Below are 16,452 nucleotides of genomic sequence, written 5' to 3'. Positions count from 1 at the left end.
TTAACTGTATGAATGTTGCTTTTTTTAATTGTGTGTTTTATGATAAAATTTTTTCATAAAAATTTTAAAATATATCAGACTTACACAGTCTGATATATTTTTAAATTTTTATGATAAAATTTTAAAATGTATTATTTCTTAATTTCTCTAGTTACTAAAAACTACAGTTTACTACAATTTAAAACTTATAATCCAACAAAATTTTCACTGCAATCTGAAATTTAAAGTAAGAATTAACAATATGAAATTTAAATTTTCAAACCTTCGCCAAATTGCGTTAAACAAAACAAGTTACTTTTCTGCAATATTATTATTATTATATTTTGTGTGGTTTGTCAGATTTTCTTCAGTTTTAATATTTGAAACTGCACCGGAATCTGCTAATATCGCGATTCATATTCACATGATTTTAACATTGAACATCAGTTTTCGTATTTACCTGATTTAAATAATTCATTGTGAATCGTATTCAGGTGATCTAAAAATAATGCATCTCGATTCGTAGGATTAAAAAATTCAACCTCGCAATTTGTATTTACAGGTTTTTGAAATTAATATCGTGGTTTGTTTCGTATTCACTGGATATAAAAATAATGTTCGTATTTACTCACTTCAAAAATCCGATATTGCGATTTGTATTATCGCCTTCCTAAATCCAATATCGCAATTCATATTCACACGATTTTAAAACTCAATACTGTGATTTCGCATTCTTAAAATCCGATATCATGATTCTTGTAAGAACTAAATTTTTTCTCAAATTAGTTACTATAAAAGTGTGCTTTATTCAAAGGTAATTTAATTATAAATCTTAGTTAAAAAAAATTATTTTAAATACGAATAGTATATAAATTGATATTTTGTTATCGAGTTTTTGCTCATAAAACTTTCAGGGTTTTTCACTTGGTGTCACAATCACCCCTTCAAAATGCTTTTTAAATTTATTTCAGACTTGTGGGCAGACTTCAGTAGCCTATCTGTGTGCTGTCACACATGGCTTAGAAGAAGAAGTGGAATCCTTGAAAGAGAGTATGGAAAAATCTGATATCACCTTACCTCAGCCAGATCCAAATGCAGTTCTTCTTCAACCGCCTTGCCCCATCAACAAATCTGAAGAGAACTGGCCATTACTGAGTGTTTCAAAAGGATTCTTTGATGGTGCTGTTGGAACTCGTAAAACGGCTCTCGCAGCAGAAATGCCTGATGATAACCTAGTTGAAGGTATTCTAAAACTTACTATATCATATATATATATCAATTCTTGGTAACTAACAAATCAAGTGCTCTTCAGTACTGCAATAAGAATGCACTAAGAAACAAAATCCCTCTATTTTCGCTTATACCTCTATTTTTGCTTCTGCTTTCATATTTTGTAATCTGGCAATCTTATTACGAAAATATTTTAAATCATTCTTGAAAATTTTCCTGTTCATGTAAGTTCATTTGAATTCGCTACTCGCTTTATAGATTTCTTTTATATAGATTTCATTATTTTCTGTTTTTGTGTGATATTTATTACTCAATGTGTTCGATTCTATTTGGTTTCAAAATTTTTTTTTTGAGTTCTCCTCACACTATTGTATTGATATATTTTTATTTGGTTATATTGATACAATATTAGAAAGCACTCCTTTTTGTGGATATAATAGTGTGAGCTAATGAAGAGATTATATCCCCCCCTCCCCAAATTTTTATAAAATTTTTTTTTTTTTAGAATTTTTTTCTATTTGTGCTTTTTACATTTATTTATTGTGCTATATATATATATATATATATATATATATATATATATATATAAGTTAAAAATGAAGAATAAAACAAAGAAAAATTATAGACATATGAAAAAAAGGGAGGTGGGAAATAATAAGTAAAAAAATAACAAACAACAGTTTATTAAAAAAAAAAAAATATATACAGTGAAACCTCCTGTTATGGACACTCCTGCAAAACGGACACCTCTCAATACGGACATATTTTTAATTCCCCGGGAATCTTCTGTGAATAAACCATTACGTACATTCTCCGCACAGCGGACACTCCCGTAACCGGACGCGGACAGTAATTTTGGTCCTGAAACGTTGTTTTTTATCTCTACAAACCGGACACTACTTTTTCTAAATAAATTACAATCTAAAAAAATTCAACTTTTCACCATTTTTAAAGCATGTAAATAAAACTTTTTGCCTTATCCATAACTAAAAGTATTGTTAAGCTATTTCACCACCGAAAAATCAATCTTTCTCCTGTCACCTTGCCTTATCTTTGTAAGGAAAGGAGGGAAAATGGTACTGCACTCCTGAAATAATTCTGACATCGGCATCTTTTGATCTTTTCATCTGGAACACACAGGTTATGAGACCCCTCAAGTTGAAATGACTTTTCTCAATGCTTCTTCCCCATTGAAAATTTCTTTAATTTTCTTATCAATTTGAAGACTGTATTTAACGCAACTGGGGTAAAAAAAAAAGAGAACAGAAGTATAATCTTTGAGATGTTTATATAAATGAAACATTTATTCAGACACTTGATAGCTTGTGAATAGAAATTGTGAATAATCATCTCCATAGGTCCTCATGACTTACAGGTATGCATTACTTTTTTTTCTGTGAATCATGGGAGGTTCATTTTCCAAGAAGGTATTAGCCATGTTCTCTATCAAATGATAAGTAGGTGTAAGGGGATGTGAACCTAATAATTGAAACGGACTGAGGACAGTACGCTCCTATTTGGTATCATTTGTCTAACTTGAGTATCTATGCTAATAGGAAAATTATATTTATTATCTGTAGCTACATCCAGAATTATGTATTTATATCAAACTTCTTTATATATTCTTTTTTATCTTTCTTATTGTTTAAATAAATATTCTTGTAGATATTTACAGTATCCTTGAAGATATTATTTAATTATTTCTACATCTTTGAGAATATTCAAAAAACAATTTACGGTGTTAAATTTCGTTATTAGGGTACCCTTCCCGTAAACGGACAACTCTCATAAACGGACAAATTTTTTGGTTCCATGAATGTCCGCTTAACGGAGGTTTCACTGTATATATATATATATATATTTATATATATATATATATATATATATTAATTAAAAAACTGGAAAAGAAAAGATATGATCTTTTCTTCAGCCCACACGATTATATCCGCACTTATATATATATATATATATATATATATATATATATATATATATATATATATATATATATATATTATATATATATATATATATATATATATATTATATATATATATATATATATTATATATATATATATATATATATATATATTATATATATATATATATATATATATATATATATATATATATATATATATATATATATATATATATATATATATATATATATATATATATATAAATTAGCATAGCATTAGTTGAAACAGCAATAGCGTCATAGCTGTAAGATTCTTGATGGTTAATATTCATTATTAAAGTTTTAATTTTAAAAAACTAATGTCAAAACATTAATTTCAAAATGTAGTTGATATGCCAAATGCAGAGGGTGGCCACTGAACAGTGAAATTAGGTAGAACAAAAAAAAGTTAGGAAATTTTATCCATGTGGAAAAATCTTTGAAATGTAGGTGGGAAGTATAGGTGGGAAATAATAAGTAAAAAAATAACAAACAACAGTTTATTAAAAAAAAAAAAATATATATATATATATATATATTTATATATATATATATATATATATTAATTAAAAAACTGGAAAAGAAAAGATATAATCTTTTCTTCAGCCCACACGATTATATCCGCACTTATATATATATATATATATATATATATATATATATATATATATATATATATATATATATATATATATTATATATATATATATATATATTATATATATATATATATATATATATATATATATATTATATATATATATATATATATATATATATATATATATATATATATATATATATATATATATGTATTATATATATATATATATATATATATATATATATATATATATATATATATATATATATATATATATATATATATATATATATATATATATAATTAGCATAGCATTAGTTGAAACAGCAATAGCGTCATAGCTGTAAGATTCTTGATGGTTAATATTCATTATTAAAGTTTTAATTTTAAAAAACTAATGTCAAAACATTAATTTCAAAATGTAGTTGATATGCCAAATGCAGAGGGTGGCCACTGAACAGTGAAATTAGGTAGAACAAAAAAAAGTTAGGAAATTTTATCCATGTGGAAAAATCTTTGAAATGTCATGGAATTTGTCTAAATTGCCCGAAAAGTCTGGGAAGATGAATTAATTTGAATTAGTTTTAAAAATCGGATCTCCCCCCCCCTAAAAAAAAACAAAACCATTTAATCTTGCAATGAGCTTTTTAAAACTTTATGAACTTGATGGTGAATGTAAGTGTTTTGTTATGTATTTTATGCATAAGCATAAGGAACAACTGAAAAATTAATAATAATAATAAATATATCTAATTTGTCATTGGTTACAAATTAGACCTGGAAAAATTGGAGAAAACTAAAAAATTTAAGAATTATTTTTTTAAACGGTAATTGCTTACGAACACTCACCAATATAAGTAAAAAAATTGACCAATCAGTTTAATTTTCATACCCATCTTATTGCAATCTCATTGGATTAGAAATTTTACAATTGGTTTTCTAGCATCTAAAGTTTTGATATGTACGATAATTTTCAATTATTAAGTTAACTATATTCTTAATATATATTGTATAGAAATAATTATACATTTAACACAAAAGATCTATTTCTAAAAGTTCAAGGATTCAGTTAGAAAAATCTTTTATTAACACATGTTCAAATTAATTTGAAATTAGCACATTCTAAATAAAGTTTGTTATGAATCATTTTGATTTAATGTATTTTTCATTAATAAAGCAAAAAAAAAATATATGAAATTGTGTGTTCAATGAATGTTAAAAAATGTTTTAATGCCACCAGTTTTAAAAGATATCAAAATTATATCTTTTCATAGTTTATTTAATGTTCCTTTTTTTAAATCTAGTCTATATTTTAGTTTCTATAATTTACTATTACTGTTATTTTTTTAAACTGTGTTTTAAACTGTTATTTTTTTAAACTTTTTTTTAAAACATATTTTTTTAAAAATGTTATTTTTTAAAACTGTTATTTTTTAAAACTGTTATTTTTTAAAACTGTTATTTTTTAAAACTGATATTTTTTAAAACTGATATTTTTTAAAACTGATATTTTTTAAAACTGTTATTTTTTAAAACTGTTATTTTTTAAACTGTTATTTGTTTTCAAAGACATAAATTTTAAATCATTTGTCACTTAATACACATAGAAGCTCTTTTCTATACTTTGTTTTATTAAAGTTAACCAGAAGCTAATACAACAGTGTATGAATTTAAAAATTTTATTCCAAAAGAAGTTGTTTCCTAATATTAAAGTTCATTTATTACTGTTTTAAGCATGTTTATTATTTTAATCTTACCAAATTTGTAGAATTTTTTTAAAAAAAACCATATATTTAAATCATAGCAAGCCAATTTCTATATCATTAATTTTTGTTTTTATAGACAGCATGCTGAGAGGTAAGACTTTATGTGCATAAATATTGCTTCTGCTAAATTTTAAAAAGAAAAAAAGATATTTGTTCGCTTAGCTTATGCATGCCTTTTGTGTAAAGCATCAATTTGTTCCTGTTTAGTGATAATTACTCAACTAGGTGTAGCTTTTCATTCTGAGTTAAGTCTAATTATTCATAATGCTAACTGTTTAAAATTTTTTTGGGTGTTTATCTTAAAAAAAAAATGTGTTTCACAAACCAAAGATGCTAGTGCCCTTTTATTTCTTTTTTCAATTTTGTTACCTTGTTTTTTTTCCTTTTATGTTTCTATCGGATGTAATTTTTAGCGATTTTTGGTTTTGTTACATTGAGTATGCATCATAAGTTTTTATTTGGCATAGTATAATAACATTTTACTTTTGTGTATTTAATTTCAATGAACTATGAATATTGCCTTGGATTGAAATAAATAAATACAAATGCAAGATTGCCGATAGTAATTGTTATTGATTGTTGTAGAAAAATATAATTTGTTGCAATTTACATCATAGTTTTAAATTTGCAAAATCTGGTTTTCTAATATTTAATGACTTAAAATTTTATTACTTTATATATTATTTTTTTAAAAATATATATTATTTTATGAAAAAAGTGAATAAATGTAATCAAATAAAAGTGCAGCAATTTTTTTTTAAGCTTTAACATTCAAGAATCTATAATAAATGTTTGTGTTTTAACCATAGAGTAATAAATAAGAGGAGACGGCATGCCCGTAAACTCGTGAAGCCTTAACCGCAACCGCGGCGCCATATTGGTACAACCAAAACAAATCGAACTTCGTTGAACTAGAGCTGTATGTGTTTAAACATTCTTCAAACCTAGTTCTAAAATGTTCTAGAAAAAATTGTGTGTTTCTTTTAACAATTTTATATAATTTAAATTATTGTATTTATTAAAAGTAATTTAAATTTTTGGTTGTTTTTTTAATATAATTCCTTTAACATAACTCTCTTTCCTAAAAAGCAGGGTTCGCCAAACGGGCCCACCTTGAAAAAACCCACTTGGAACGATAAGCGGGTTTTTAAAAAAAAAAATAATAAAAAAAGTTTATAGTAATGCTTTTATTAAAAGTTAGTGTTGCACATTTACTTATATATAATTTATTATGCAGCATAAATTTGTCTGATTAAGTTTTTAATATTTGTAAAATAAAAGAAACTCGAATCTTATAATTTTGTAGTACTATTGAGAACTTTAAGTGGGTTTTTTCAAAAAATAATATTTAAATGATATTAAATCAAATAGAAATTTAAATAATACAGTCTGAAAAGATAAATTTTTCAAATATAGTTGCATGCTTTATATATTAATAAACAGGTTATAATTATTAATTCATATGTTCAAAAAAATTGAAAAGAAACAATTTTTTTTTTTTTTTACTAAGTGATACATTAACATATTTAAACAGTTTTATTTTCTGACTTTAAAAAAGTAAGCTAAAACTTTTTATAAGAGACCTTTTTAAAATTATTTATCTAAAAATGAAATAATTTTCTTAGGGTTAATTATTTGAAAAAAATGGGACAAGTAACTGATACTCTTTATAATTATATGTAATTTTAATTTCACTTTCTATTAATCTTATTATAAAAACATGGAAGACCATTAAATATTTATTTCAGTTTTTTATTTTGTTATATGTCAGTTGAAATTTTAGTTTTTACTGATTATAAATATTTACAGATTATAATTTTATAATATATATATATGTGTGTGTATGTTTAATAAATATAATATATAAATGTGTGTAAAAACAAAAAGATTAATAAACTTGTTCCTTTTATACTACTGCATTTATATTTTACAATGCTTGAGTTAAAAATAGTGAAACAGTATGTACTTGAAACTAAAAAAGATTCAAACATATATTAGTGATAATGCGTTATTTAAACTTAATATAAAATACATAACAAAATTAAAATAACTTTTTGGATTTATTTATATTTTTAAGCTTATACGACGCTTTTTAATAAATAGAAATATTTACACAGTAAAACTTAAAGTTTATGAGCACTAAATGAAGAAACCCAATTTTCCCCGGGTTTTTTTAATAAAACCCAGCCGGGTTGGGTTTTTTCAAACCCTGCTAAAATCAGCAAGTAATTATATATTTACTCATTGTACTTTCAAAGTGTTGACATTTAAATCTTGTATTTTGCAGGATTTCTATGAGCCTTAAAAAGGCTTTAGTATTCATTTTATCTTTTAAAGTTCCTAAAAATTTGTTTCATCTGAGCCTCCACCTTCCTCTACTAACGTCTCAATTGCTGTGCCAAAGCTTTAATTTATTATAGAGCATTCATTATAGATAATAATGTCTGGGCATTTATTATAGAGCATTTATTTGCTCACCACTTCATGTATTTTGTCAATGAGATAGAGCATTTCATGAGTGGAGTTTAAACCTCAATTGGAAAATAAATATTCCTAAATATTAAATACTCTGGGTATTTACCTTTAAAAATTAATACACAGTTATTTTACGTTACTATTTGCAAATTACAGTTTTGTACACTTCATATGATGAAGTGCTTTGCAAAAGAAAAAGAAATTAGACTTCTCTGCTTAGTAATAAACAGTAGGTTATGGACTAGTTTTATTACCCAAGTGTTTGCTCAAATGGCTCAATGTTGATTATTGCTATTCTTTAAGCACAAACCAATATTTTTCCCTTTAAATATTCTAACTTTGAAAAAAAGTGCGTTTCATATTATTTTGTTTGTATTCAAAATAGTGTGGTTTTCATGTGATATTCTTCAAATAAATTTTTAATTCGAAAGCTGCCCCCTTAAATAACAATAATATATTACTTTTAATGCCTAGATAAAATATAAAGGAATCTATGTTCCCGAATACTGCTGTAAAGTTCTTTTTTTAATTCAGTTGTAAAATAGAGCTATCTTAAAACGTTATTTTTTGGGAAGAAGAAAAGAAACTAATGTTGAAAAAAGGTGTTATGTATTAACAACAAAACTATTTCCATCTCGTTTTCGAAATTTTCCAATCATAAGAGAAAAGATCAAAAACAACCTAACTCTTCCTCTTGAAACCTGAGCGGCTCCGCGAAGTTTCTGGTTATACCAACATGGCCGCCGCTACTTGACAGTTACTTCACTCGCTCCAATAGGGAAGGGGAGGAATGCCCACTCCTTCTTATTTATAACTCTATGGTTTTAACCAGTTATACTTCTTGATTTAGTTTTATAAGTTTTTTTTCTTATGGTTAAAATAGAATTCAGTTTAATATTTTGTGAAAATTATGAGAAACTAGTCTAATGATGTAAATATGTGTAATGTGCATATTTATTAATGTATATGTTACGATCAATGTAATTAGTTAATGCGGATAATTGCTAGTTATTATTAGTAATAATCATTGATTATTATTAATAGGTAGTTATTATTAATTATAACCAGTTATTATCAATAATAACCAGATTTATTACTTCAACCATAACACTTATACTCAAGAAAATTGCTGATTATTATTAGTAATAATCGCTGATTATTAGTAGGTAGTTATTACCAGTAATAGCTGTTGGTTGTTATGAATTAAAACCAGTTATTATTAATAACCAGATTTATTCTTTAACCATAAGACATATACTCAAGAAATCAATATTTCTGGGTTATATGATTTAGATTATAAAAGATTTAGTCCTAGATTTTTCGGCTTTTAAATTTTTTATAGAACAGTTGATGCAAACTCAAAATAATTAATCTATACCTATTTCTTTTACAAAAGGAAATTTTAAAAAACAATATTGTTTTTGGAAAAAATGAAGTAAAGAGAATTATAATTACAAAATAAAAATAAATGGTAGTTTTTAAAATTAGCAACAATACACACATCTTCAACTTACAGTTTAAATTACACAAGTTCTTAATTCAAACTTAAGTTAAATAATTTTATAAAAATTTTTTTTAGAACTTAAAAAAAAAAAAAACTGCTTGATAGCCGTATGATTTCATATGATTTATTTAAGTATTTTCGTCATATGATTTATATCATTTTCATGATATTTTTTTTTAAAAAAAGGAAAACACTTATATAACAGTTATTGTTAGCCAAGATGGTCATGGAAATTAAGGCTGTATAATTTTGCAATTAACAGTGTGTTGGTGGCAATGTGGTCTCATGAGTAATGTTAATCCAATACTTACTCTTATAATCCAATTGTTAATTTGTTAAATAAATCACATATAACTGTTTAATAACTGAATTAATTAACAATGTATTTAGCATCATATGATCTCAGCTTCATTAAAAATAGACCAATTCTTACAGAAGTTAATTTTACCAAAATAAATAATTTAAAAATCTAAATCACTTGAACATTAGTTTTCTTTAAGCATGGTGCGTAGCATTTCTTAAAAAGTGCTTAAAGGTGCTTATTTTCGATTTTCGTTTTTTAAAAGCCCTTGAAGGTGATTTTTTTCATTGGGTGATTTAAAAAAAATGTTTGATTTTTGGAAAATCAAGCATTTTCTCTTTTGGTAAATGAGATTTTTTTTCTTTTCCATTTTCATGTAAAAACCAAAGTAAATTTCAACCAAAGTAAACCAAACCAACGATAACCAAAGAAAATTCTTTAACTGAAAAGTCAAATTAAGGTAAATTCTTTAATAATTTGAAATAGTTCATAGCATTAAATAATTTAAAATAATTCATTCTTAAATGAAGTTTCTTTAAACATTATGTTCTCAAAATGAAATTTTTTAAAAATAAGTTTTTAACCCATTTTCAGCCGAAGGTACAAGAGTGCACCCTTTCAATCAATATTTTTTTTTTACCAACACTGTAATGTATATTTTTCACTAACTTTATTTTTCTGCTATTGCCAAGGGTTCTTCAGACACCCAAAAATTAATAGTAATTCAATTGGAGTAAACACTTTCTGTTGAGAAATTTTTAAGCTATTAAAGTTTTTTTAAAATTTAAAATGGTTATGACAAATGAAATGTTTTGAAATGTATAATTATTCCTTTTGAGATTTATCATTGTGTTTTTATGATGGATTAAAGTTGCAAGTCAGTAAATAAAATTATTTAAAAAAAAACAACAAGCGTTTAACTAAATGGTTTGTTCATTGATTTGGTGAATGGGACCTATTCGTCCCATTTTATTTCTTAAATGAAATATAATTTTTTATTCATGAAATTTTTTGAATGAAATGTAAGCATATTTCAAGGAAAATAATACCACATTTTATAAAATTTATTTGCTTGACCTAAAAAGGTTGAACAAGATTTTCAACTTCTAAAAATGCACATAACTGTTTCAGGTTGGGGCGATGATGCTGATCTCATATTGGATGAGGATGGAAATGTTGATTCTATTGTGGAAAGTGACACCAAAGAAGGTGGATGGGACATTGAAGATGAAGATTTAGAGCTTCCTCCTGAATTGGAAACTAGTGCTGGAGCAACATCTTCAGGGGAGGAAGGTTACTTTGTTGCACCCACTCAAGGTGTTGCACCCACCCAAACTTGGGTCAACAACTCCAAACTACCCGTTGACCACATCCTTGCTGGATCCTTTGAAACCGCTTTCCGTCTGCTGCACGACCAAATTGGTGTTGTCAACTTTGAACCTTACAAGCAAGCTTTTATGATCACATATACTGGTAGTCACACTTCCTATCAAGCTACATCTATACTTCCGTCACTCAATAGCTACATGCTTCGCAATTGGAATGAACCTAGCGGAGTGAAGAATGGTGTTCCAGCGGTTGCATTGAAGTTGACAACCCTAATTGATAGGCTCCAATCTTGCTATCAGTTGACAACTTCTGGCAAGTTTCAAGAAGCGATAGAGAGATTTAGAACACTGCTGTTGAGCATCCCACTGCTATTGGTGGAAAGTAAGCAGGAGATATCAGAAGCCCAGCAACTCTTAGAAATATGCCGAGAATACGTCCTCGGTTTGTCGCTCGAACTTGAACGCAAGGGACTGCCGAAAGACACCTTAGATCAACAAAAGCGAACTTGCGAGATGGCTGCTTATTTTACCCACTGTAAGCTAGAAGCTGTGCATCAGATATTGACCCTTCGTACTGCGGTCAATCTGTTTTTCAAGTTGAAAAATTATAAGACAGCTGGATCGTTTGCTCGTAGGCTGTTAGAACTGGGCCCCAGAGCTGAAGTTGCCCAACAAACGCGTAAGATCCTACAAGCTTGTGAGAAGAATCCTGTTGACCAGCACCAACTGTTATACGATGAGCATAACCCCTTCGCAATTTGTGGTCATTCCTACAAGCCTATTTATCGAGGAAAACCTGAAGTTAAGTGTCCATTGTGTCAATCAAGTTATTTCCCTGAATATAAGGGAAGTGTCTGTAAAGTTTGCAGTGTTGCTGAAGTTGGTAAAGACACCATTGGACTCAGAATTAGTCCATTACAATTCCGTTAAAAGTTTTACTAATTTTGCTGTATTAGGATAAAAAAAGATAATTTGTGGGACTTGTTAAGAAATGACTGAATGTGTATATATATATTTTCTCTAAATGATCATTATATTTAAGTGCTGTATTCCAATCCTTTGTTATTATCATGTCTTATTTTTTGTGTTTTGACTTAAATAAAAACTTTATTCTAGAATTAGTTTTTTTGTTCTAAATGTGTCTCATTACAAAAGGAGAGAAATTCTGACATATTAAAAAAAAAAAATAGTGTGTGGAGTCCCTCTGCGCGGAAGAAGTTAAACTTCGCAACCTGCGACGTTAATTGTAGAAGAATCAGCAGTCGTAGAAGGATCACTAGTTCTATTCAACGACTCTTTTTCCTGCTCCGCTCGCTTCCGTGCTCTGTAATCACGGTAATATTGTGCATTTTTCCCTCGTGGACCTCTTGAACCAGTGCTTGTGGTTGCCTCATCGTCTCGCCCTGGAAAATGTATTTGTATTAATAATGTATGTGAATGCATCATAATGTAATTTCAGAAGAGAAAACCTAACAATCAATTGATATTCACAAGAGACGTACTTTGACATAACCTTAAATCCGTTGCATTGTCCGTGGGATTGTTTTCACTCATTTTTTACAATTGTTATCCACTAAGTTTGAAAATAAACAATACTACCCAATTAAATTATATGTGTATCAAATCAAACTAAAATATTTATCGAAAAACAATACTTTTATTATTTTTATGCTAGTGAGAACCAAAACAATGTGGAAATGAATGAGGGAAAACTGGATCCTACCACGTGATTTCCCAGCCAATTAAAATGTAGCGTTAAACGTTTAACGCAACCTTGTTGGAAGTTGCATAAGAAGTATCACTTCAAAAAGTAAATTAGTTTGAGTTTAGTCTGTTTGCCAGACTTGCAACACTTATTTCAAAAATTTTTTAAACTACTAAAAGTGTAGAATTTTTTACTTATTGATTTTTAGCTTCCACTATCCTCTTCTAAACAACACAGTGTTCAAGTTTATCTCTTTTATTAGAATTCAGAATCGCTGGTTGCAATCACTCACAGGCTGGCTGTCTTGAAAGTTTTTTGCTAGTTTCAAAATTTTTCTACACTGGAGAGAGTTAAAGTCAATTAAAACCTGTTTTGAAAAATATTATATTTTATTGGTGAAAAGAGATACAAATTTAGAATTTAGTGTCTGAAAATGGTTTATCGTTTGGAGAAATTTGTTTCGGTTGTGTTGAATGGTTTTGGCAGTTTAATTTATAATGATTTAAAAAAAAAAACACGCAGCTTTCATACTCGCCAAATTTAAATCTATCAACAGATGATTTTAACCAGTGGTTGTAAAATCAAAATTGCATCATATTTATAGACAGACTTTTGTAAGAGCTTAAATACCTCATCCTATTATTTTCTAACATTTATACTTACGTTTAAATTATTTATAACATGGTGCGTAGCTTTTTTAAAAAGTGCTTAAAGGTGCCTATTTTTGATTTTCATTCTTTAAAAGCCGATAGAGGTGCTTTTTTAATTGGGTGTTTTTACAAAGTGCTTTATTTTCCCTTTTCGAAAATGAGATTTTTTCCTTACCATGTCGATCTTTCACATGTACTATGTTTTAACAATTCATTCAATCAAAATCCATAGCGTATGAAAGCACCAATCATTTTACATGTTTTATGAAATACTTGTGAGTCTGCAAGTGCATCTACTGAGCTAGGTTCGGTGAGATTCTTGCACTCTCATGTGCAACTCTGCTGCATTTTGCAAGATATTCTCAATTTCAAGCTTCATTTTTCACCCTCTTATATCTAACCGAAAAATCTCTTGATCATTTTTTAATGACTAATATAATGAAGAAAAGAGTTCTTTGTCAGAAAGTAGCTATTTTATCATGTTTATGTTAAGTCTTTGATTATTATTTTGCGTTTTGATAATGTGCCTAAAAATATTTTTGAGTGCCTAAACGGTACTTAAAAGGTGCTTATTTTTGGTTGAAAGATTTGGCTACGCACCCTGATTTCTCTAAAATGTTTTTATATGAGCTGCGATGGCTCAGGGGATAGAGCATTCGCCTTCCAATGAGGTGAACCGGGTTCGAGTCCCAGTCGATGCAACCATCCATTCCAGTCCATCCGGTGACCACTTGGATCAGTCTGCGTAGGGACCGAGGGTGTGCGGTATTGGTCCTCGTTAAACTCTGCTACCGTAACGTGCTCGACTTCGCGTGCAGGTCGTCGGGCTACCGAAGCGGGGGTGCCATCCCCTCTGCAGAGGATCAAAATTGTGATGGCATGTCTTCGGATCATCCTCATGGATGTTTCCAAGACCGTCGCCAATAGCCCATTGTGCAGCTCTAGTGCGACGTAAATGAACAACAACAACAACCAGTCCATCCGGCTTGCACCGACCACAGTGCTGACGTGAAATATCCTCAGTGATAGACGGATCAGGTATCGGATGGGTTACAGTCCCCTTGCCGTCAGGCTAAGCGTGTGAGGTTCTCGTGATCTTCCTCTCCATGTAACGCAAATTTAGGTTAATTCCATCTAAAAGTCCTCCACGAAGGCAAATTTCTCCCAATACTCGATCCAGCAGTTTCCTTGTCTTCTTGATTGGGTTCAAAATTACAAGGCTACGGAGTTGAACGTAAGTAGTCGTAAACCCCAAAAACTTGGGCCGGCTGTTCAACGACGGTTATAAAAAATAGATTGTTACACAAGGTCGGGGTAGCCTGGTTGGTAGGGCACTGGATCCATGTTCAAGAGGTCGTAGGTTCGATCCTCGCCGACCGAAGACCCCCGTGTAGTAACTGGTGACTAATGCACGTTAAATCCGTCGATACGTCAAAGTCTTAGGTATTTCGTCTATATGTTATTTTCAAAGGCGCAGACAAATGTATACGTATACCCTTGCTTTCTTTATAAATCAGCACATTCAGACAAATAATAAACTAAAAATATCATTTATAACGAAGAAATTCATAATAAAAACAAAAAATCTGTCACTTTCGAAACAAAGCTAGTTTCAGATTTGAAATCGAAATACACAAATTCGGTTGTTGTTGTTAACTTACGTCGCACTAGAGCTGCACAATGGGCTATTGGCGACGGTCTGGGAAGCATCCCTGAGGAGGATCCGAAGACATGCCATCACAATTTTGATCCTCTGCAGAGAGGATGGCACCCCCACTTCGGTAGCTCGACGACCTGCACGCGAAGTCGAGCCCTTTACGGTAGAACAGCTTAACGAGGACCAATGCCGCACACTGATGCAATGCCGCAATGTCCCTACGCAGACTGAACCAAGTGGTCACCCACCCGCACACTGACCGCAGCCAGTGATGCTTGACTTCGGTGATCTGCTGGGAACCGTGTCTTAACGATCAGTCCACTGCGGGACCACAAATTCGGTAAGATCATAAGGTAGGTTCCCCTCCGCAGAGGATCAAAATTGTGATGGCATGTCTTCGGATCATCCTCAGGGATGTTTCCCAGACCGTCGCCAATAGCCCATTGTGCAGCTCTAGTGCGACGTAAATTAACAACAACAACAACGACAACATAAGGTAGGTAAGATCTTGTATAATATAATGTCTGTTTTTAAAATTGATTTTAATATCGCTTAAATAAAACACAATATTTTAAAGCTTAGTGTATAATAATAATAATAATATAAAATAACGTTTTAATATTAAGTATTTTGATTATTAAGTCTCAGTATTTTATTCTGTATGGTATACCTGTACAAGTTTACTACTCCTGTATACTTGCAGGATCCAAAATTTTATTTAGTTTATAGAATCATTTTTATTTGATTCAAGAAAAACCTAACCAACTTTTAGATATTTTTACGAGAATTTTTTTAAAAAATTTCTTCTAAAAAAAACGAATGATTCTAAAACTGACAAATATTCGAGTAATACTTTGGTAGTTTCTGGAAAAAAGTAAGACGATTCCAATTGTTTTTAAAAAAGGATATTAAAAATTCTATCTAACATATTTCCTTTTTAAACATACTGAATAAAGAATAAATAAATAAATACTTAAAAAAAAAAATATTAAAAATGGAAGGAAAATTGAATTCCGGTATCTTTTTTTTTTTTTTTTTTTTTTTTTTTTTTTTTTTTTACTTTTTCAAATAACTGTCTTATCTGTGTTTTTTTGTTTTGTTAATTTTGCAACTTAAAATGTTTCCGGGGTTCATATATTAATTTTATTCTTTTCACTTTTTTATTTATTTGGTTTAGAAAATTAAAACCACAATCTGTGCGGACGGTATTTTACTAGCAATATGTTGTTTCAAACGATCTTTATCAGTAAATGAATGCAAAACTCACAAGAAAATAGATTTTCTGAAATAT

At 28.7% G+C, this 16,452-nt stretch overlaps 1 protein-coding gene across 2 annotated transcripts in view; it reads left to right on the top strand.

Moving 5' to 3' along the window:
* alphaCOP (coatomer subunit alpha) overlaps positions 1-12,267 on the top strand; it is a 35,874-nt gene extending 23,607 nt beyond the window's left edge. The window contains exons 12-14 of one of the 2 annotated variants that reach the window (XM_087164520.1): positions 951-1,221; positions 5,618-5,632; positions 10,953-12,267. In XM_087164520.1, coding sequence (XP_087020646.1) covers positions 951-1,221; positions 5,618-5,632; positions 10,953-12,079 — 1,413 coding nt within the window. In that variant the 3' untranslated portion in view covers positions 12,080-12,267. The remainder of the gene's footprint in view (positions 1-950; positions 1,222-5,617; positions 5,633-10,952) is intronic. The other variant, XM_087164521.1, reaches the window with a different exon arrangement.
* The last annotated feature ends 4,185 nt before the right edge of the window (positions 12,268-16,452 follow it).

This window comes from Parasteatoda tepidariorum, chromosome 5 (assembly GCF_982258835.1).
Source record: "Parasteatoda tepidariorum strain Cologne lab strain chromosome 5, Ptep-v5.0, whole genome shotgun sequence".
NCBI lineage: Eukaryota > Metazoa > Arthropoda > Arachnida > Araneae > Theridiidae > Parasteatoda > Parasteatoda tepidariorum.
This window is presented reverse-complemented; position numbering and strand designations above follow the sequence as displayed.